Below are 24565 nucleotides of genomic sequence, written 5' to 3'. Positions count from 1 at the left end.
TAAGCTACATCATTAACAAAAGTGGTGAGAGAATCATAATCACATCAAACACACATCATGGCTGTCATCAAAGTGAATGAAACAAACATAGGCCTATGTCATTTGTATCCACTTTTATTGAGGTTGATTCAATCACAGGTAACAGCCCCAGGCAAAGGGTAATGGTGGGAAATGTTCTAGTGGAGTAAGAGGATTCAGAACCAGAGACACCATAACTCCAACTATTTCTTACAGAAAAAAAGCGTTCACTCATTGAAATGCAGTAATGCTAGACGATCAAATCCATATAATGCAGCATTTAAAAAGGACCTTCAGAGGTAGACATTGCAGGCTTGAAATCATTTGCAAGGTCTATTTTTTGTTCTAGTATCACAGTGCTTTAGTAGTTCATTCAAATTACTTGTAGGTCACTTGATTTGGTCACCATCCATTGGCAACCGTTCTTCAACTCACGTCACACAAAGGAGTTCATCCATACAAAGAAATGCCTAGAGTGATAAACCGAGGTAAACCTTGGTCCCAGGAGAACATATTCAGTCACATCTTACACTTACTGCCATAAATACTGCGCAAACACACAAACACACTGACCAAACTAAACTTGAGTGCCTTGGTACCAAATCCAGTACATTCATATGTAATACATGCAACAACCCTATCCCAGTCTGCTTAGACTGTCCATAACAAATGTCATATCTGAGTGAGAGGTTTATAAAACAGTCCTGTCAAGTTTTTATTAATCATATGTACAGGATACACATGGTATACACCGTCCAACAAAATGCTTACTTGCAGGTTCCTTCGACAATGCAACAACAAGAAATAGCTCAGATTGCCTATTCCTCCATTACCCTCTTCCTCCTCTCTGTTCCCAATCCTTCTCTTCTTCCCCTCTACTCGGCACCCTGTCCTCCTCCTGTCTGCTCATCTCCCTTCTTCTTGTGTCCAGAGACGATGTCGTCGATGCGCAACAACAAGATGGCCGTCTGGAGAGAGAAAGAAGAAGAATGAGTCCAAGGGAGTAGAACTGCACAGCCAAAACACATGTACAGTGCCTTCAGAAAGTATTCATACCTCTTGACTTAAACATTGTGTTACAGCCTGAATTCAAAATGGATGTAAAAAAAAAAAAATCTCACCCATCTACACACAATAATACCCCATAATGACAAAGTGAAAACATGTTTTTAGACATTTCTGCACATTTATTGAAAATGAAATACAGAAATATCTAATATACATAAGTATTCAAACCCCTGATTCAATACATGTTAGAATCACCTTTGGCAGCGATTACAGCTGTGAGTCTTTCTGGGTAAGTCTCTAAGAGCTTTGCACACCTGGATTGTACAATATTTGCACATTATTTTTTATTTATTTTATTCTTCAAGCTCTGTCAAGTTGGTTGTTGATCATTGCTAGACACCCATTTTCAAGTCTTGACATAGATTTTCAAGCCAATTAAAGTCAAAACTGTAACTAGGCCACTAAGGAAGATTCAATGTAATCTAGGTAAGCAACTCCAGTGTACCAAAAATTAGCAACACCTTCCTAATATTGAGTAAACATGTCTAAAAACATTCCACTTTGACATTATGGGGTATTTTGTGTAGGCCAGTGACAAAATATCAATTTAATCTATTTAAAATTTAGGCTGTAACAAAATGTGGGAAAAAATCAAGGGGTGTGAATACTTTGAAGGCACTGTACCTAATGAACACTTATGTAGCGCATCTGAATGCCCTCAACATTGTACTGAGCAGGTGGTTGGAAGTCTCACCTCTACTGCAGTCTTGTAGGTCTGAGCCTTGACAGCCAGCGGCTCCCAGATGCCCAGGGCGGTCATGTCAGCTAGGGTGCCAGTCTCTCCGTTCACCCCCCACGACACACTGCCCTCCTGTGTGTGCTTGGCCTGGAGAGAGATATGGAGCTCAGTGAAAAGGCCACTATAATGTACAGTAAAACCTACATCTCCCTTTCACCCCCTCTCTCGCACGCGTTCGCACACTCTCCCATCGGTCTTACTCCGAGATGGTATGAGGTTCTACCTTTGACTCTCTCCGTCTCTGTCACTCGCTTACCCTGAGGGAGGTGAGCACACGGATGGTGGAGGCGCCACAGTTCTGGATGAGGGTGCGGGGGATGACCTCCAGGGCCTGGGCCAGGGCACGGTAGGGCCACTGCTCCACGCCAGTGAGGGTCTTGGAGAGCTCCATCAGACGCTGGGACACAGCCATCTCGGCAGCGCCACCGCCAGGCAGCAGGCTGGGCTCCAGCAGCACATTGCGGGTCACCTGCATGGCATCCTGCAGGTTACGCTCCACCTCCTGGGAGAGTGGTCAATGGGGGAGAGAGAGAGATTTCAGAACACAAGTAAAACCTAATTCAGTCGTTTTACAGCCCTCTAACCAATTGTACTATTATGTTATGTGTTTTTTCGCGTTATTTGCAATTTATTCTGTACATAATGTTTCTGCCACTGTCTCTTATGACCAAAAAGAGCTTCTGGATATCAGGACAGCGATTACTCACCTCGTATTGGACGAAGAGTTTTTCTTCAACGAGTCGGACGTGAAGGATATCCTACAGACACCCGACAAGGCCCAAATCCCTGTCATTCGCATGAGAAAGAGACGGAAATATCGTGGACGTAGGTCGGGGTGCCTTGTAAGGATCCGACTGCGAGCGAGTAAACTGCCTCTTCCATCAATCCTATTAGCCAATGTACAATCATTTGAAAATAAATCAGACCTAAGATTACGGTTATCCTACCAACGGGACATAAAAAACCGTAATATCTTATGTTGTTTCACCGAGTCGTGGCTGAACGACGACATGGATAACGTACCGCTGGTGGGATATACGCTACGTCGGCAGGATAGAACGGCTGACCCCGGTAAGACAAGGGGTGGCAGTCTGTGTATATTTGTAAACAACAGCTGGTGCATAAAATCTAATACTAAGGAAGTCTTGAGGTTTTGCTCGGCTAAGGTAGAGTACCTCATGATAAGCTGTAGACCACACTATTTACCAAGAGAGTTTTCATCTATATTTTTCGTGGCTGTCTATTTACCACCACAAACCGATGCAGGCACTAAGATTGAGTGCAATGAGCTGTATAAGGCCATAAGTAAACAGGAAAACACTCATCCAGAGGCAGCGCTCCTACTGGCCTGAGACTTTAATGCAGGGAAACTTAAATCCTTTCTACCTAATTTCTACCAGCATGTTAAATGTGCAACCAGAGGGGAAAAAAACTCTAGACCACCTTTACTCCACACACAGAGACGCATACAAAGCTCTCCTTCGCCCTCCATTTGGAAATCTGACCATAATTCTATCCTCCTGATTCCTGCTTATAAGCAAAAACTAAAGCAGGAAGCACCAGTGACTCGGTTACTAAGGAAGTGGTCAGATGACGCAGATGCTAAGCTACAGGACTGTTTTTCTAGCACAGACTGGAATATGTTCCGGGATTCTTCCGATAGCATTGAGGAGTACACCACATCAGTCACTGGGTTCATCAATAAGTGCATCGATGACGTCGTCCCCACAGTGACCGTACGTACATACCCCAACCAGAAGCCATGGATTACAGGCAACATCCGCACTGAGCTAAAGGGTAGAGCTACAGCTTTCAAGGAGCGGGACTCTAACCCAGACTCTTTTAAGAAATCCCGCTATGCCCTCAGACCATCAAACACGCAAAGACTCAATACAGGACTAAGATTGAATCGTACTACACCGGCTCTGACGGTCGTCGGATCTGGCAGGGCTTGAAAACTATTACAGACTACAAAAGGGAAGCACAGCCACGAGCTGCCCAGTGACACAAGCCTAAAAGACGAGCTAAATCACTTATATGCTCGCTTCGAGGCAAGCAACACTGAAGCATGCATGAGAGCATCAGCTCTTCCGGATGACTATGTGATCAAGCTCTCTGTAGCCGATGTGAGTAAGACTTTTAAGCAGGTCAACATTCACAAGGCCGCAGGGCCAGATGGATTACCAGACGGATTACCAGGACGTATACTCTGAGCATTCGCTGACCAACTGACAAGTGTCTTCACTGACATTTTCAACATGTCCCTGACTGAGTCTGTAATACCAACATGTTTCAAGCAGACCACCATAGTTCCTGTGCCCAAGAACACTAAGATAACCTGCCTAAATGACTACCGACCCGTAGCACTCACGTCTGTAGCCATGAAGTGCTTTGAAAGGCTGGTCATGACTCACATCAACACCATTATCCCAGAAACCCTAGACCCACTCCAATTTGCATACCGCCCCAACAGATCCACAGATGATGCAATCTCTATTGCACTCCACACTGCCCTTTCCCACCTGGACAAGAGGAACACCTACATGAGAATGCTATTCATTGACTACAGCTCAGCATTCAACACCATAGTGCCCTCAAAGCTCATCACTAAGCTAAGGACCCTGGGACTAAACACCTCCCTCTGCAACTGGATCCTGGACATCCTGACGGGCCACCCCCACGTGGTAAGGGTAAGTAACAACACATCTGCCACGCTGATCCTCAACACGGGGGCCCCTCAGGGGTGTGTGCTCAGTCCCCACCTGTACTCCCTGTTCACCCATGACTGCATGGCCAGGCACGACTCCAACACATTCATTAAGTTTGCCGACGACACAACAGTGGTAGGCCTGATCACCGACAACGATGAGACAGCCTTATAGGGAGGAGGTCAGAAACCTGGCCGTGTGGTGCCAGGACAACAACCTCTCCCTCAACGTGATCAAGACAAAGGAGATGATTGTGGACTACAGGAAAAAGAAGAGGACCGAGCACGCCCCCATTCTCATCGACGGGGCTGTAGTGGAGCAGGTTGAGAGGTTCAAGTTCTTTGGTGTCCACATCACCAACAAACTAACATGGTCCAAGCACACCAAGACAGTCGTAAAGAGGGCATGACAAAACCTATTCGCCCTAAGGAGACTGAAAAGATTTGGCATGGGTCCTCAGATCCTCAAAAGGTTCTACAGCTGCACCATCGAGAGCATCCTGACTGCAACACTGGGGCCAAGCTTCCTGCCATCCAGGACCTCTAGACCAGGTGGTGTCAGAGGAAGAAAATTATCAAAGACTCTAGCCACCCTAGTCATAGACTTTTCTCTCTGCTACCGCACGACAAGCGGTACCGTAGCGCCAAGTACAGGTCCAAAAGGCTTCTTAACAGCTTCTACCCCCAAGCCATAAGACTCCTGAACAGCTAATCATGGCTACCCGGACTATTTGCATTACCCCCCCACCTCACCCCACCCCCCTCTTTTACACTGCTGCTACTCTGTTTACTCTTTAACTCTATCCACATGTACAGTCGTGGTCAAAAGTTTTGAGAACGACACAAATATACATTTTCAAAGTCTGCTGCCTCAGTTTTTATGATGGCAATTTGCATATACTCCAGAATGTTATGAAAAGTGATCAGATGAATTGCAATTAATTGCAAAGTCCCTCTTTGCCATGAAAATGAACTTAATCCCCCAAAAACATTTCCACTGCATTTCAGCCCTGCCACAAAAGGACCAGCTGACATCATGTCAGTGATTCTCTCGTTAACACAGGTGAGAGTGTTGACGAGGACAAGGCTGGAGATCACTCTGTCATGCTGATTGAGTTAGAATAACAGACTGGAAGCTTTAAAAGGATGGTGGTCATGCCAGCAGTAAAGCATCCTGTGTGGGGTTGCTTCTCAGCCAAGGGCGTGGGCTCACTCACAATTTTGCCTAAGAACACAGCCATGAATAAAGAATGGTACCAACACATCCTCCGAGAGCAACTTCTCCCAACCATCCAAGAACAGTTTGGTGACGAACAATGCCTTTTCCAGCATGATGGAGCACCTTGCCATAAAGCAAAAGTGATAACTAAGTGGCTCGGGGAACCAAACATCAAAATTTTGGGTCCATGGCCAGGAAACTCCCCAGACCTTAATCACATTGAGAACTTGTGTTCAATCCTCAAGAGGCGGGTGGACAAACAAAAACCCACAAATTCTGACAAACTCCAAGCATTGATTATGCAAGAATGGGCTGCCATCAGTCAGGATGTGGCCAGAAGTTAATTGACAGTATGCCAGGGCGGATTGCAGAGGTCTTGAAAAAGAAGGGTCAACACTGCAAATATTGACTCTTTGCATAAACTTAATGTAATTGTCAATAAAAGCCTTTGACACTTATGGAATGCTTGTTATTATACTTCAGTATACCATTTACATTTACATTTGAGTCATTTAGCAGACGCTCTTATCCAGAGCGACTTACAGTTAGTCACATTATTATTATACTTTTTTTTTTTTTTTTTTCATACCCCCTGTGGGAATCGAACCCACAACCTTGGCGTTGCAAACGCCATGCTCTATCAACTGAGCTACATACCATAGTAACATCTGACAAAAATATCTAAAAACACTGAAGCAGCAAACTTTGTGAAGACCAATACCTGTGTCATTCTCAAAACTTTTGACCACGACTGTACATATTACCTAAATTACCTCGACTAACCGGTGCCCCCGCACATTGACTCTGTACCGGTACCCCCTGTATATAACCTCCCTACTGTTATTTTATTTTACTGCTGCTCTTTAATTATTTGCCATTTTAATTTTTTTCTTAAACTGCATTGTTGGTTGAGGGCTTGTAAGTAAGCATTTCACTGTAATGTCTACACCTGTTGTATTCGGCGCGTGTGGCAAATAAAATTTGATTTGATAACTTCTGTGACTTATCATTTAAAAAAAGACAGGTTCTAGGAGGGGAGTGTGGGAGCAGAGACTCATCTCATTAACATTATTTTCACTATCATCCCTCTCTTTTTGCACTTAGTGATTGTTGTACAATAAAAAGTGCATATTATTTTGAATGTTTTATACTCTCAGTTTCTCACCGCCAGGATTTCCTTGCTGGCTCCTCTCAGCAGGATGGTGCAGGCTTTGGGGTCTTTGCACTCTGTGACGAAGGTGAAGTACTCGTCTCCAATCTTCTTGATCTCAAACAGGCCCGCCCCCAGGCCCACGTCCTCCTCGCGTAGCTCGTCCGTACGGCTGGCAATGCGTGCGCCACACGCCCTGAGGGGTAACAGGGAAAGAGGTCAGCTTAGTTAGAGCAGTAGTTGTAAAGACCATACACCCTGTTAAAGAGACAGAATGAAACTATGTTAAACCAATAAGCAATGAAAGTGACCGGTCATTTGCTAGATATGTACAGTAACATGATGCAAAACAGAACAGCAAAATTGAAACATGTTTGTTGCGATAATTGTCTCCAATAGTTGATGTAATGTCAAATAAAAATGTTGCTTTCAATTGGCTTACCTGGCGATCCTGTTGTTGTCGGTCTTTCTGACACGGCGAATAGCCGTGATGTTAGCCTTCATCAGGTAGTGCTGAGCCAAGTCTGAAGAGAGAGGCAAAATATAGTCACGGTAAAAATGTCAGTTGCATCAGACATATGCCTTAACAAGAGCAATGCATTTTTAAGCAGTGTGTGTAGTACCCGAGATGCCCTTCTCTGTGAAGATGAGGTCTGGCTTGAGGCGGATGATGTCTTCACAGATCTGCTGGATGTACTCCTCCTCCATCTGCAGGATGCGTGCAAAGTCCTCCTCACGAGTGATCTCAATATCAGTCTGGCTCTCTCCCTTCTTGTACTCCAGGGAGCAGTCCAACAGGACAATGCGCGGATCCTTGATCATTCTGCGCATGCGCGGGTGGGTCACGTCCTTGTTTACCATCACACCTCTCAGCACACACGAGTCCTCGATGATCCCACCGGGAACCTGGACAAACACACACAGACGATAAAGCGGACGTTGATGCTGATCTGATGCAGAAATTGTACTGCACAGGAAAACTGTATGACATTAAAGACACACACTTTGACCCTTACCTTTTCTACTTTGGCGTACTTCTTAATGTCAATCTCCTTGTGTCCGTTCTCCTCCATCTCCACAGTTTTGACGGCATCCAGGGCGATGCTGCAGGCCATGTCAGACCAGCGGCTCAGGGCCTTGGTGTTGATGGCAGAGTTGATGATCTTCAGCATCATCTCCCGGTCGCTCACGTCCACTGGGGTGCTGGGGGGAGGGTAGGGATGGAGGAGAGTTGTTAAACAACTGTTAAGAGTATGAAAGCAGTTGTCACCTAAAACAGTGGTTCTCAAACTGGGGGTCGCGAAAAGGTTTTTGTGGGGGTTGAGCGTGAAATTGAATGGGAAAAATCCATATTTTCCCTACATTTGAATAGGCTACATATACCAATTGTATTGTATTGTATTGTATATTTATACCTTTGCCTATTCGATCTGGTTACTAACATAGGCCTACAGTATTGTACCAAATTCTTGTCTCAAAATCTTCTAATCTGTGCCTCAGAACCAAAAAGTTGAGTGTCTTGACTCTTGACCAGGCATCAGCATGCAAAGGCAGGCATGCATATCCAGATTAAAGGAGATGATTGTGGACTACAGGAAAAAGAAGAGGACCGAGCACGCCCCCATTTTCATCAACGGGGCTGTAGTGGAGCAGGTTGAGAGCTTCAAGTTCCTTGGTGTCCACATCCCCAACAAACTAACATGGTTCAAGCACACCAAGACAGTCGTGAAGAGGGCAAGACAAAGCCAATTCCCCCTCAGGAGACTGAAAAGACTTGGCATGGGTCCTCAGATCTTCAAAAGGTTCTACAGCTGCACCATCGAGAGCATCTTGACTGGTTGCATCACTGACCGGTATGGCAACTGCTCGGCCTCTGACCGCAAGGTACTACAGAGGGTAGTGGGTATGGCCCAGTACATCACTGGGGCCAAGCTTCCTGCCATCCAGGACCTCTATACCAGGCGGTGTCAGAGCAAGGCCCTAAAAATTGTCAGACTCCAGTCACCCTAGTCATAGACTGTTCTCTCTGCTACCGCACGGCAAGCGGTACCGGAGCACCAAGTCTAGGTCCAAGAGGCTTCTAAACAGCTTCTACCCCCAAGCCATAAGACTCCTGAACATCTAATCAAATGGCTACCCAGACTACTTGCATTGCCCCTCCACCCCTCTTTTACGCTGCTGCTACTCTTATCTATGCATAGTCAAGTTAATAACTCAACCTACATGTACATATTACCTCGACTAACCGGTGCCCCTGCACATTGACTCGGTACCGGTACCCCCTGTATATAGCCTCGTTATTTTTACTGCTGCTCTTTAATGATTTGCTACTTTTATTTCGTATTAGTTTATATAGTATTTTTTTGGTATTCTTGCTTAAAACTGCATTGTTGGTTAAGGGCTTGTAAGTAAGCATTTCACTGTAAGGTCTACACCTGTTGTATTCGGCGCATGTGACAAATAACATTTGATTTGATAATGACCAGAAAGCACTGGATTCATTTTCTCCAGTTTTACCTGGCAAAAACATAGTATGTTTATATATAAAATAAAGTTTAGCAATGTGCTACAGACGCATCTTTGCCAGAATAATAGGCTACCTGGCGATTCGTTGATAATTTTCATATTTCAGACAGGCCTAGGTAGGCCATGTTTGGGTGGCTACTGGCTATATGTCTAAAGACATAGCTGTAACATCACACTGCCTTCAATACTTATGGGATGAAGATGTAATAAATTCACCAGAATATGTTACAATATTTGTTAGGAAGAAAAAGGCTGCAGACAGACCATGCTTCCATCTGATCCTGCAACCTCTGCTACATACAGGTCAGCCGTAAGCTGCTTGCTCTGGACTCCAGAGAAGTGACATGATATCCCTAGTTGATATTGGCTGCTATCATGAATGACTTTCACCTCAAAATGCAGGTCTAAAACGTCTCTTGCGTTTTGAAAATGCATCACTGTTTGACAGGTACATTTGCACAGCGATTGTGTGTTTGTGTGTGTGCGTGCGTGCACGGGGGTTTGAGGTTTGAACCACTCCTTTTTGGGGGTCGCCGATCAAAAACATACGGTTTTTGACCTGCATGTTTTTGACCTAAAACATGCAGTGACCAGAAACAGTATTTGGGACAAAGCTCTAGACTTCATGTAAATCAAGTATTAATGTCAATCACAGATTTGCATCAAAAGTGAAATTATACATAGATGTTAAGTTAGGATTCAGTCCTTAACGATTAAAAGGTTGTGTGTGTTGGCGGGTGGTAGAGGCTGGAACAGTACCTGATATCTTTGAGCAGGTTGAGCATATCATCCAGGGCTTGTCTGTAGGCGCTGATGACAACTGTCGGGTGCATCTGCTGCTCCAGGAACTGCTCTGATACGGACAGCATCTCCCCCGCTAGAGAGATGTACAAAATTAATGGTCCCCCAGGTTGAGTCGTCAAATTTTCTGGCAGGATCGGCAGCCATGGCTGTCGATGGCCCCTAAAAAAATCCATGCCTTGCGGCCAAAGTGGCCATTGTGCCCTTGGGCTGAATATAATAATTATAATTCCCTTCTCCCAGCTGCCAACCGCCCTGCTCCAAAGCACCTCTCATTCACATGGCTCTCTCAGACATTTCAATTCTTAATAGTCAATGCCCGTCACGTGATCAGGTCCTTCTCACAGGTATTGCAGCTCCAAAGTAGACTACTAGTGATGACAGACACGTCGGGGATGCAACGGTGCGCGTCCTTCTTATCGAATTCCATGGTGCATACTGAAGATGTTAGAACTGTCCACGTTTACTTTTCGTCAGCCAACAAGATGATTAACAAACAGCAAAAGCACTAGCCTATGTCAATCTACTATCTCACATATTACAAAAGTTGACCTATTCAATGGGTCAGCTTGACGTTCTGTGCAAGAAAGAAACATTCCAAACAGACTCTCTGGGACAGTTGTGGGACGATAGATCCCAAATTAATACAACCACTGTACAAACAAACAAACTTTTAAAAGCAAATGAGGCTGATGCAACAGATAAGAACTTTCATGTATGTTGATAAACTATTTCGCCACATAAGCGTAGCAACAAGCACACAGCAGCAGGTTATACACGCAAATGTTTCAACATTCAATTAGCAGGAAAACACTGTTCTCCAAAGCACACCGCATGGGTTGTTAATATGACTAGGATTGTGTCTTTGGCTGCTGGACAATGAAAGAAAGTTGAGAGCACGAGATAAATACTGGTTTCAATGGCATACGACAAAGTGTTTATAAAATAATCCCTTTAACATTCCTATGATCGGAAAACACGGTAAGACATGCCTCATAAAATGACCAAAAAAATGTCCAGGTTTTAAACAATTACGTTTATGGTTAAATCGTTTCAAAATGTTCAATGCCTCCGCTCAGATTACAAGGTGGCCTATCTGAACGAACAGTGCCTCGAGTATGAATATCAAGCCTTTAGATGTTAATATTAATTATATTCCTCAAACATGAATGAGATATATATATACACAGTGGGGAGAACAAGTATTTGATACACTGCCGATTTTGCAGGTTTTCCTACTTACAAAGCATGTAGAGGTCTGTAATTTTTATCATAGGTACACTTCAACTGTGAGAGACGGAAAAAAATCCAGAAAATCACATTGTATGATTTTTAAGTAATTCATTTGCATTTTATTGCATGACATAAGTATTTGATCACCTACCAACCAGTAAGAATTCCGGCTCTCACAGACCTGTTAGTTTTTCTTTAAGAAGCCCTCCTGTTCTCCACTCATTACCTGTATTAACTGCACCTGTTTGAACTCGTTACCTGTATAAAAGACACCTGTCACACACTCAATCAAACAGACTCCAACCTCTCCACAATGGCCAAGACCAGAGAGCTGTGTAAGGACATAAAATGGTAGACCTGCACAAGGCTGGGATGGGCTACAGGACAATAGGCAAGCAGCTTGGTGAGAAGGCAACAACTGTTGGCGCAATTATTAGAAAATGGAAGAAGTAGTTCAAGATGACGGTCAATCACCCTCGGTCTGGGGCTCCATGCAAGATCTCACCTCGTGGGGCATCAATGATCATGAGGAAGGTGAGGGATCAGCCCAGAACTACACGGCATGACCTGGTCAATGACCTGAAGAGAGCTGGGACCACAGTCTCAAAGAAAACCATTAGTAACACACTACGCCGTCATGGATTAAAATCCTGCAGCGCACGCAAGGTCCCCCTGCTCAAGCCAGCGCATGTCCAGGCCCGTCTGAAGTTTGCCAATGACCATCTGGATGATCCAGAGGAGGAATGGGAGAAGGTCATGTGGTCTGATGAGACTAAAATAGAGCTTTTTGGTCTAAACTCCACTCGCCGTGTTTGGAGGAAGAAGAAGGATGAGTACAACCCCAAGAACACCATCCCAACCGTGAAGCATGGAGGTGGAAACATCATTCTTTGGGGATGCTTTTCTGCAAAGGGGACAGGACGACTGCACCGTATTGAGGGGAGGATGATGGTGCCATGTATCGCGAGATCTTGGCCAACAACCTCCTTCCCTCAGTAAGAGCATTGAAGATGGGTCGTGGCTGGGTCTTCCAGCATGACAACGACCCAAAACACACAGCCAGGGCAACTAAGGAGTGGCGCCGTAAGAAGCATCTCAAGGTCCTGGAGTGGCCTAGCCAGTCTCCAGACCTGAACCCAATAGAAAATCTTTGGAGGGAGCTGAATGTCCGTATTGCCCAGCGACAGCCCCGAAACCTGAAGGATCTGGAGAAAGTCTGTATGGAGGAGTGGGCCAAAATCCCTGCTGCAGTGCGTGCAAACCTGGTCAAGACCTACAGGAAACGTATGATCTCTGTAATTGCAAACAAAGGTTTCTGTACCAAATATTAAGTTCTGCTTTTCTGATGTATCAAATACTTATGTCATGCAATAAAATGCAAATGAATTACTTAAAAATCATACAATGTGATTTTCTGGATTTTTGTTTTAGATTCCGTCTCTCACAGTTGAAGTGTACCTATGATAAAAATTAGACCTCTACATGCTTTGTAAGTAGGAAAATCTGCAAAATCGGCAGTGTATCAAATACTTGTTCTCCCCACTGTGTGTGTGTGTGTGTATATATACACACACACACACACACAACCGTTCAAAAGTTTGGGGTCACTTAGAAAATGTCCTTGTTATTTTAAAAATGGGGGGAAAAAAATATTTTATTTCGAACACATCAAATTGATCAGAAATACAGTGTAGACATTGTTAATGTTGTAAATGGCTATTGTAGCTGGAAATGGCTGCTTTTTAATGGAATATCTACACAGGCGTACAGAGACCCATTATCAGCAAGCATCAGTCCTGTGTTCCAATGGCACGTTGTGTTTGCGAATCCAAGTTTATCATTTTAAATGGCTAATTGATCATTAGAAAACCCTTTTGCAATTATGTTAGCACAGCTGAAAACTGTTGTTCTGATTAAAGAAGCAATAGAACGGGCCTTCTTGTGACTAGTTGAGTATCTGGAGCATCAGCAATTGTGGGTTCGATTACAGGCTCAAAATGGCCAGAAATAAAGAACTTTCTTTTTAAACTCGTCAGTCTATTCTTGTTCTAAGAAATTAAGGCTATTCCATGCGAGAAATTGCCAAGAAACTGAAGATCTCGTAAAACGCTGTGTACTACTCCCTTCACAGAACAGCGCAAACTGCCTCTAACCAGAATAGAAAGAGGAGTGGGAGGCCAGCATCCCGGAGTCGCCTTTTCACTGTTGACGTTGAGACTGGTGTTTTGCGGGTACTATTTAATGAAGCTGCCAATTGAGGACCTGTGAGGCGTCTGTTTCTCAAACTAGACACTAATGTATTTGTCCTCTTGCTCAGTTTTGCACCGGGGCCTCCCACTCCTCTTTCTATTCTGGTTAGAGGCAGTTTGCGCTGTTCTGTGAAGGGAGTAGTACACAGCGTTGTACGAGATCTTCAGTTTCTTGGCAATTTCTCGCATGGAATAGCCTTAATTTCTTAGAACAAGAATAGACTGACGAGTTTAAAAAGAAAGTTCTTTATTTCTGGCCATTTTGAGCCTGTAATCGAACCCACAATTGCTGATGCTCCAGATACTCAACTAGTCACAAGAAGGCCCGTTTTATTGCTTCTTTAATCAGAACAACAGTTTTCAGCTGTGCTAACATAATTGCAAAATGGTTTTTCTAATGATCAATTAGCCATTTAAAATGATAAACCTGGATTCGCAAACACAACGTGCCATTGGAACACAGGACTGATGGTTGCTGATAATGGGCCTCTGAACGCCTATGTAGATATTCCATTAAAAAGCAGCCATTTCCAGCTACAATAGCCATTTACAACATTAACAATGTCTACACTGTATTTCTGATCAATTTGATGTTATTTTAAATGGACAAAAACATTGCTTTTCTTTTGAAGGTCCTCTGTAGCTCAGCTGGTAGAGCACGGCGCTTGTAACGCCAAGGTAGTGGGTTCGATCCCCGGGACCACCCATACACAAAAATGTATGCACGCATGACTGTAAGTCGCTTTGGATAAAAGCGTCTGCTAAATGGCATATTATTATTATTATTATTGAAAACAAGGACATTTCTAAGTGACCCCAAAATTTTGAACAGTAGTATGTATGTATGTCCTCCCGAGTGGCGCAGTGGTCTAAGGCACTGCATCGCAGTGCTAGCTGTGCCACTAGAGATCCTGGTTTGAATCCAGGCTCTGTCGTAGCCGGCCGCGACCGGGAGACCCATTGGGTGGCGCACAATTGGCCCAGCGTCGTCCAGGGTAGGGGAGGGAATGGCCGGCAGGGATGTAGCTCAGTTGGTAGAGCATGGCGTTTGCAACGCCAGGGTTGTGGGTTCATTTCCCACAGGGGGCCAGTATGAAAAAAAGTATAATAATGTATGCACTCACTAACTGTAAGTCGCTCTGGATAAGAGCATCTGCTAAATGACTAAAATGTAAATGTACATGTACACTGCTCAAAAAAATAAAAGGGAACACTTAAACAACAATGTAACTCCAAGTCAATCACACTTCTGTGAAATCAAACTGTCCACTTAGGAAGCAACACTGATTGACAATAAATTTCACATGCTGTTGTGCAAATGGAATAGACAACAGGTGGAAATTATAGGCAATTAGCAAGACACACCCAATAAAGGACTGGTTTTGCAGGTGGTGACCACAGACCACTTCTCAGTTCCTATGCTTCCTGGCTGATGTTTTGGTCACTTTTGAATACTGCCGGTGCTTTCACTCTAGTGGTAGCATGAGACGGAGTCTACAACCCACACAAGTGGCTCAGGTAGTGCAGCTCATCCAGGATGGCACATCAATGAGAGCTGTGGCAAGGTTTGCTGTGTCTGTCAGCGTAGTGTCCAGAGCATGGAGGCGCTACCAGGAGACAGGCCAATACATCAGGAGACGTGGAGGAGGCCAACAACCCAGCAGCAGGACTGCTACCTCCGCCTTTGTGCAAGGAGAAGCACTGCCAGAGCCCTGCAAAATGACCTCCAGCAGGCCACAAATGTGCATGTGTCTGCTCAAACGGTCAGAAACAGACTCAATGAGGGTGGTATGAGGGCCCGACGTCCACAGGTGGGGGTTGTGCTTACAGCCCAACACCGTGCAGGACGTTTGGCATTTGCCAGAGAACACCAAGATTGGCAAATTCGCCACTGGTGCCCTGTGCTCTTCACAGATGAAAGCAGGTTCACACTGAGCACGTGACAGAGTCTGGAGACGCCGTGGAGAACGTTCTGCTGCCTGCAACATCCTCCAGCATGACCGGTTTGGCGGTGGGTCAGTCATGGTGTGGGGTGGCATTTCTTTGGGGGGCCGCACAGCCCTCCATGTGCTCACCAGAGGTAGCCTGACTGTCATTAGGTACCGAGATGAGATCCTCAGGAGACCATCCACCACCTCCTCAGGAGCATGCCCAGGCGTTGTAGGGAGGTCATACAGGCACGTGGAGGCCACACACACACACACACTACTGAGCCTCATTTTGACTTGTTTTAAGGACATTACATCAAAGTTGGATCAGCCTGTAGTGTGGTTTTCAACTTTAATTTTGAGGGTGACTCCAAATCCAGACCTCCATGGGTTGATAAATTTGATTTCCATTGATAATTTGTGTGATTTTGTTGTCAGCACATTCAACTATGTAAAGAAAAAAGTATTTAATAAGATTATTTCATTCATTCAGATCTAGGATGTGTTATTTTAGTGTTCCCTTTATTTTTTTGAGCAGTGTATGTATGTTTGCGCACACACACAGTTGAAGTCAGAAGTTTACATACACCTTAGTCAAATACATTTAAACTCAGTTTCACAGTTCCTGACATTTAATCCTAGTAAAAAATTCCCTGTCTTACGTCAGTTAGGATCACCACTTTATTTTAAGAATGTGAAATGTCAGAATAATAGTAGAGAGACTGATTTATTTCAGCTTTTATTTATTTCATCACATTCCCAGTGGGTCAGAAATTTACATACACTCAATTAGTATTTGGTAGCATTGCCTTTCAATTGTTTAACTTGGGTCAAATGTTTTGGGTAGCCTTCCACAAGCTTCCCACAATAAGTTGGGTGAATTTTGGCCCATTCCTCCTGACAGAGCTGGTGTAACTGAGTCAGGTTTGTAGGCCTCCTTGCTCGCACGTGCCTTTTCAGTTCTGCCCACAAATGTTCTATAGGATTGAGGTCAGGGCTTTGTGATGGCCACTCCAATACCTTGACTTTGTTGTCCTTAAGCATACTTCCAAAGTTGTGGCAAAATGGCTTGGGGTCATTGTTCATTTGGAAAACCCATTTGCGACCAAGCTTTAACTTCCTGACTGATGTTTTGAGATGTTGCTTCAATATATCCACATAATTTTCCTTCCTCATGATGCCATCTATTTTGTGAAGTGCACCAGTCCCTCCTGCAGAAAAGCACCCCCACAGCATGATGCTGCCACCCCCGTGCTTCACGGTTGGGATGGTGTTCTTCGGCTTGCAAGCACCCCCTTTTTCCTCCAAACATAACGATGATCATTATGGCCAAACAGTTCTATTTTTGTTTAATCAGACCAGAGGACATTTCTCCAAAAAGTACAATCTTTGTCCCCATGTGCAGTTGCAAACCGTAGTCTGGCTTTTTTATGGCGGTTTTGGAGCAGTGGCTTCTTTCTTGCTGAGCGGCCTTTCAGGTTATGTCAATATAGGACTCGTTTTACTGTGGATATAGATACTTTTGTACCTGTTTCCTCCAGCATCTTCACAAGGTCCTTTGCTGTTGTTCTGGGATTGATTTGCATTTTACGCACCAAAGTACGTTCATCTCTAGGAGACAGAACGCGTCTCCTTCCTGAGCAGTATGACAGCTGTGTAGTCCCATGGTGTTTATACAGTAGGGAAAAAAGTATTTAGTCAGCCACCAATTGTGCAAGTTCTCCCACTTAAAAAGATGAGAGGCCTGTAATTTTCATCATAGGTACACGTCAACTATTACAGACAAAATGAGAAAAAAAATCCAGAAAATCACAGTGTAGGATTTTTTTATGAATTTATTTCCAAATTATGGTGGAAAATAAGTATTTGGTCAATAACAAACGTTTCTCAATAATTTGTTATATACCCTTTGTTGGCAATGACACAGGTCAAATGTTTTCTGTAAGTCTTCACAAGGTTTTCACACACTGTTGCTGGTATTTTGGCCCATTCCTCCATACAGATCTCCTCTAGAGCAGTGATGTTTTGGGGCTGTCGCTGGGCAACACAGACTTTCAACTCCCTCCAAAGATTTTCTATGGGGTTGAGATCTGGAGACTGGCTAGGCCACTCCAGGACCTTGAAATGCTTCTTACGAAGCCACTCCTTCGTTGCCCGGGCGGTGTGTTTGGGATCATTGTCATGCTGAAAGACCCAGCCACGTTTCATCTTCAATGCCCTTGCTGATGGAAGGAGGTTTTCACTCAAAATCTCACGATACATGGCCCCATTCATTCTTTCCTTTACACGGATCAGTCGTCCTGGTCCCTTTGCAGAAAAACTGCCCCAAAGCATGATGTTTCCACCCCCATGCTTCACAGTAGGTATGGGGTTCTTTGGATGCAACTCAGCATTCTTTGTCTTCCAAACACGACGAGTTGAGTTTTTACCAAAAAGTTATATTTTGGTTTCATCTGACCATATGACATTCTCCCAATCCTCTTCTGGATCATCCAAATGCACTCTAGCAAACTTCAGACGGGCCTGGACATGTACTGGCTTAAGAAGGGGCACACGTCTGGCACTGCAGGATTTGAGTCCCTGGCGGCGTAGTGTGTTACTGATGGTAGGCTTTGTTACTTTGGTCCCAGCTCTCTGCAGGTCATTCACTAGGTCCCCCCGTGTAGTTCTGGGATTTTTGCTCACCGTTCTTGTGATCATTTTGACCCCACGGGGTGAGATCTTGCGTGGAGCCCCAGATCGAGGGAGATTATCAGTGGTCTTGTATGTCTTCCATTTCCTAATAATTGCTCCCACAGTTGATTTCTTCAAACCAAGCTGCTTACCTATTGCAGATTCAGTCTTCCCAGCCTGGTGCAGGTCTACAATTTTGTTTCTGGTGTCCTTTGACAGCTCTTTGGTCTTGGCCATAGTGGAGTTTGGAGTGTGACTGTTTGAGGTTGTGGACAGGTGTCTTTTATACTGATAACAAGTTCAAACAGGTGCCATTAATACAGGTAACGAGTGGAGGACAGGGAAGCCTCTTAAAGAAGAAGTTACAGGTCTGTGAGAGCCAGAAATCTTGCTTGTTTGTAGGTGACCAAATACTTATTTTCCACCATAATTTGCTAATAAATTCATTAAAAATCCTACAATGTGATTTTCTGGATTTTATTCTTCTCAATTTGTCTGTCATAGTTGACGTGTACCTATGATGAAAATTACAGGCCTCTCTCATCTTTTTAAGTGGGAGAACTTGCACAATTGGTGGCTGACTAAATACTTTTTTCCCCCACTGTACTTGCATACTATTGTTTGTACAGATGAACGTGGTACCTTCAGGTGTTTGGAAATTAATCCCGAGGATGAACCAGACTTGTGGATGTCTACAATTGGGCTCCCGAGTGGCGCAGTTGTCTAAGGCACTGCATCTCAGTGCTTGAGGCATCACTACAGACCCCCTGGTTCGATTCCAGGCTGTAACACAACTGGCCGTGATTGGGAGTCCCATAGGGCGGTGCACAATTGGCCCAGCGTCGTCCGGGTTTGTCCGGTGTAGGCAGTCATTGTAAATAAGAATTTGTTCTTAACTGACTTGCCTAATTAAATAAAGATAAAATAAAGAAATATATCTTAGATTCTTCAAAGTGGTCACCCTTTGCCTTGATGACAGCTTTGCACACTCTTGGCATTCTCTCAACCAGCTTCATGAGGAACGCTTTTCCAACAGTCTTGAAGGAGTTCCCACATATGCGGAGCACTTGTTGGCTGCTTTTCCTTCACTCTGCAGTCCAACTCATCCCAAAACATCTCAATTGGGTTGAGGTCGGGAGATTGTGGAGGCCAGGATATCATATGCAGCACTCCATCACTCTTCTTCTCGGTCAAATAGCCCTTACACACATTCTGGAGGTGTGTTGGGTCATTGTCCTGTTGAAAAACAAATGATAGTCGAAATAAGCGGAAACAGGATGGGATATCGCTGCAGAATGCTGTGGTAGCCATGTTGGTTAAGTGTGCCTTGAATTGTAAATAAATCAACGACAGTGTCACCAGCAAAGCACCCCCACACCATCACACCTCCTCCTCCATGCTTCACGGTGGGAACCACACATGCGGAGATCATCCATTCACCTACCCTGCGTCTCAAAAAGACAAGGCGGTTGGAACCAAAAATCTCAAATTTGGACTCATCAGACCAAAGGATAGATTTCCACCGGTCTAATGTCCATTGCTCATGTTTCTTAGCCCAAGCAAGTCTTCTTCTTATTGTGTCCTTTAGTAGTGGTTTCTTTGCAGCAATTCGACCATGAAGGCCTGACTCATCCAGTCTCCTCTGAACAGTTGATGTTGAGTTGTGTCTGTTCCTTGAACTCTGAAGCATTTATTTGGGCTGCAATCTGTGGTACAGTTAACGCTAATGAACTTATCCTCTGCAGCAGAGGTAACTGGATCTTCCTTTCCTGTGGTGGTCCTCATGAGAGCCAGTTTCATCATAGCACTTGATGGTTTTTGCGACTGCACTTGAAGAAACTGTCAAAGTTCTAGAGATTTTCCGTATTGACTGACCTTCATGTCTTAAAGTAATGGACTGTCATTTGTCTTTGCTTATTTGAGCTGTTCTTGCCATAATATGGACTTTATCTTTTACAAAATAGGGCTGGCTATCTTCTGTATACCAACCCTACCTTGTCACAACAAAACTGACTGTCTCGAACGCATTAAGGAAAGAAATTCCACAAATTAACTTTTAAGGCACACCTGTTAATTGAAATGCATTCCAGGTGACTACCTCTTGATTTTGAGTGCCAAATGGCCTTGCCCCTAAAATCATGAAATTCCAGGCCTGGTTGAGACACAGGAGTAATACAAGTAATACATGAGGAATAGGCTGGATTGGATTACTAGTGTACTACTACTATGAGAATAGACCTGAAGGTGCAGTGTATTTACAGTGTTGGGCATGTGGTGACTCACCCAGGATGATGACAGAGGTGGTGCCGTCTCCCACCTCCTCGTCCTGAGTGCGGCTGATCTCAATCATGGACTTGGCAGCCGGGTGCTGGACCTGGATCTGTGTATGTGGAAGCAGAGATAGAAGGAATGAGGTTGGCTTTACACTGGGGCACTGAACACTGATATTTTCTGCATGGAAGTAGACGTATGGGAATCATAGCAAGTGTGCTCTTCTCACCTCTCTCAGGATAGCGTTGCCATCGTTGGTCATCACGATCCCACCCATGGGGTCCAACAGCATCTTCACACACAGACACTCAAAGCATGTTATGGTTTCCGAATTCAAGTACTACCATAAAGTATGTTCCAGGCAAAACAGTGACAAAAACCTGAGGATAAAAAGAAACCTATAGCTCACCTTCATCATGGCCCTTGGTCCCAGGCATGTTCTAATGACGTCTGCGATCGTCTACAACACACACGAAAAAAGGTTTATCTAGGCAGTGTCAAAAGACAATGCATCATGGCTATCCTACATTCCTCATAAATTGAGCTACAGTAGCAATGTACTGGGTAGGGCTGTGACGATACCAGTATCACAATATTCTTTCCATGGCAAAAATGAAAACAAAGCAGATTAAACTCTTTGGTCCTTAAACACCTGCTATATGTAAAATATTGTGTGCTATAGCTTGGAAATTAAATGTAACTCTAGATGACAACATAATGACGTTTGTTTCCAACATTAGGGCTGTTTTCCTAAAGAAGTGAAGTCTGCTTCATGTTTTGTTTCCTTGCCACAATGCTAACGATTATCACGATACTGGTATCATCCCAGCCCTAGTCCTGGTCCTAATAGACAGCAATTAAACATCCAATTATGTTGAAATAACATAGCTAGAACCCATGTTAATTCTACCAAGTACAGTGGAAGACTCCAAATAATGAGACCTCACCTTGGCTGCACTGATATTTCCCGTCTGAACCTTCCGTCCAGACTCCCTCTTCATATTCTGGCCTGTAGAGGAACATGAGAACAAAGTTAATACTATATTGTGTATGTTGTTTAAAATTGTGCAGACCAAAACATCATTACAGCAATTAGTCTAGTTAACTCTGGGATCCAACCAGTCTACGTTTGTTCTGCACCTTTTGATTTACATGTACAAATTAAGATCCCACATCTGTAGCTCGAGAACTACCTACATCACACAATAGTTAACTAGGCATATCATGTGTGTGGATTATGGATGTCTCATTTTGGAAGGCTGATATGTTATACTGTAACCCGATCCTGCAGGTTCATGCTCTACAACATTCGGAGAGTACGACCCTGCCTTACACAGGAAGCGGCACAGGTCCTAATCCAGGCACTTGTCATCTCCCGTCTGGATTACTGTAACTCGCTGTTGGCTGGGCTCCCTGCCTGTGCCATTAAACCCCTACAACTCATCCAGAATGCCGCAGCCCGTCTGGTGTTCAACCTTCCCAAGTTCTCTCACGTCACCCCGCTCCTCCGCACACTCCACTGGCTTCCAGTTGAAGCTCGCATCTGTTACAAGACCATGGTGCTTGCCTATGGAGCTGTGAGGGGAACGGCACCTCTGTACCTTCAGGCTCTGATCAGTCCCTACACCCAAACGAGGGCATTGCGTTCATCCACCTCTGGCCTGCTGGCTCCCCTTCCTCTGCGGAAGCATAGTTCCCGCTCAGCCCAGTCAAAACTGTTCGCTGCTCTGGCACCCCAATGGTGGAACAAGCTCCCTCACGACGCCAGGACAGCGGAGTCACTCACCACCTTCCGGAGACATTTGAAACCCCACCTCTTTAAGGAATACCTGGGATAGGATAAAGTAATCCTTCTACCCCCCCCCCCCCCCCCCCCTCCCCTTAAAAAAAAATGTGGTTAACCCACTGACTATAGGGTGAATGCACCAATTTGTAAGTCGCTCTGGATAAGAGCGTCTGCTAAATGACGTAAATGTAAATGTAATAATATGCCTTGCTGCTAACAGATAGATAAGCTACACACAAATACAGCACCAAAGTTGGCTTAATTCATCTGACATGCTAGCTACTGACATGCAGGAGCTGTCTAATGTTGACATGCCTGGAAGCTCCAACGACCAGGTTCAAATCCCAGTGATTTGAGTCAATCTTTGTTTGTTTCACTAATATGTTGCCAAACAGCTGGGCAGGACTCCCATGTTTTCAGCCCCAATTGGTCAACAGCAACCTAAGTAGCTAAAGTTAGCTAGCAAGAAATGATTGTCAATGTGTAACGTCATTGCAAAATGTATTCTTGAGAATGGACATTTGAGTTGAGCACTTAGCTAGCGGTTGTGTAAAATGCACTGTAGCCAGCCAGATAAGTTTGTTGTAACGTTATGATGTATGAAAATGTATGCACTCACTAACTGTAAATCGCTCTGGATATGAGCGTCTGCTAAATGACTAAAATGTAAATGACGTTACGGCCAAGAAAGTCATACAAAGAGCTAGTTAGCCTCCTAGCTAAATACTTTGCTAACGCTAGCTAGCGAACACTGTCAGTTGTCGGCAAGGAAGCAGAAGCACATGCTTTGTTGCTGGCTAGCTATGTAGCCTGTATTGGCCGCTTGTCGGGATATTACAAACGACAGAAACATCAAAATGCGTCACATTTCCACAAAAATCAAAGTTATGATGTTGCTTATGGCTTTTCTATTTACTTACTCAGCACGAGAACCTGTTGGCCCATCATTGTGACAGCGTGTGTGGGACAACGGTCTGGAACCTTCTGGGCAGCACAAGAGGAAGAAGCTCCAGATGCCGGCCAGATTCCTTCCAGTGTCTTAACCAATAACTTTCGAGAAAAACATGATGTACTGTGATTTCCACCTATTAGGGAGACGGGGTAAATGCAGGCGGATTAAAGGGGAGGCGAGTATGTACATGGCATCATTGTGAAACACACCCTGTACATTTACATTTTAGTCATTTAGCAGACGCTCTTATCCAGAGCGACTTACAGTTAGTGAATACATATATATATTTTTTTGTCTTTTTTTTTTAAAACTGGTCCCCCGTGGGAATCGAACCCACAACCCTGGCGTTGCAAACACCATGCTCTATCAACTGAGCTACATCCCTGCCGGCCATTCCCTCCCCTACCCTGGACAACGCTAGGCCAATAGTGCGCCGCCCATGAGTCTCCCAGTCGCGGCCAGCTGCGACAGAGCCTGGATTCGAACCAGGATCTCTAGTGGCACAGCTAGCACTGCGATGCAGTGCCTTAGACCACTGCGCCACTCAGGAGACTGTACCATATATTCATTGCCCTGTACAAAGCCAAGCAACTACATATACAGTAATCCAATATTGACTTGACCCTTTCTGAAATTCCTGTCGTTTAATTGAAAAAATTATATATAATAAATCAATACCAAACCACTAATGCAGGGATCATCAACTAGATTGTAGCTCAGTTGGTAGAGCATGGCGTTTGCAACGCCAGGGTTGTGGGTTCGATAAAATAATGTATGCGCTAACTGTAAATCGCTCTGGATAAGAGCGTCTGCTAAATGACTAAAATGTAAATGTAATGTAGATTCAGCCGCGGACCGATTTTTACTGGAGCGGATGGTCGGGGACGGGAACATAATTATAAATAATTTGTAGACAGCAAATTGACCACAAGAAACCCAAACAGATATAATGTTTGACTAAAACAATCATTTCAAACCTTGCTTACATTTGTATACGATTACGTCTCTCTATTATGTGTGGGAATACTTGGGAACAGATTTCTTAAATTAAAAATCACTTTGAGCTGATTTCCTGGTGTTTTTACAGTCTTTTATGCTGAACAAAAATATAAACGCAACATGCAACAATTATATTGATTTTACAGAGTTACAGTTCATATGAGGAAATCAGTCGATTGAAATAAATTCATTAGGTCCTAATCTATGGATTTCACATGAATGCGAATACAGATATGCATCTGTTGG

At 44.2% G+C, this 24565-nt stretch overlaps 1 protein-coding gene across 1 annotated transcript; it reads right to left on the bottom strand.

Annotated features, from left to right (window-relative positions):
* Positions 1–98: 98 nt before the first annotated feature.
* Positions 99–23398, bottom strand: LOC311121419 (T-complex protein 1 subunit gamma-like). The gene is made up of 13 exons (XM_084157959.1): positions 23289–23398; positions 21530–21591; positions 20992–21042; positions 20812–20874; positions 20595–20691; positions 10187–10304; positions 7918–8104; positions 7525–7807; positions 7344–7425; positions 6917–7097; positions 2082–2327; positions 1781–1912; positions 99–986 (listed from the first exon to the last, which is right to left on the bottom strand). Exons 1-13 carry the CDS (start codon positions 23314–23316, stop codon positions 894–896), a joined length of 1623 nt encoding a protein of 540 aa, XP_084014085.1. The 5' UTR covers positions 23317–23398; the 3' UTR covers positions 99–893.
* Positions 23399–24565: the final 1167 nt, after the last annotated feature.

Source organism: Coregonus lavaretus (genome assembly GCF_964263955.1).
Source record: "Coregonus lavaretus genome assembly, chromosome: 3".
Lineage (NCBI taxonomy): Eukaryota > Metazoa > Chordata > Actinopteri > Salmoniformes > Salmonidae > Coregonus > Coregonus lavaretus.
This window is presented reverse-complemented; position numbering and strand designations above follow the sequence as displayed.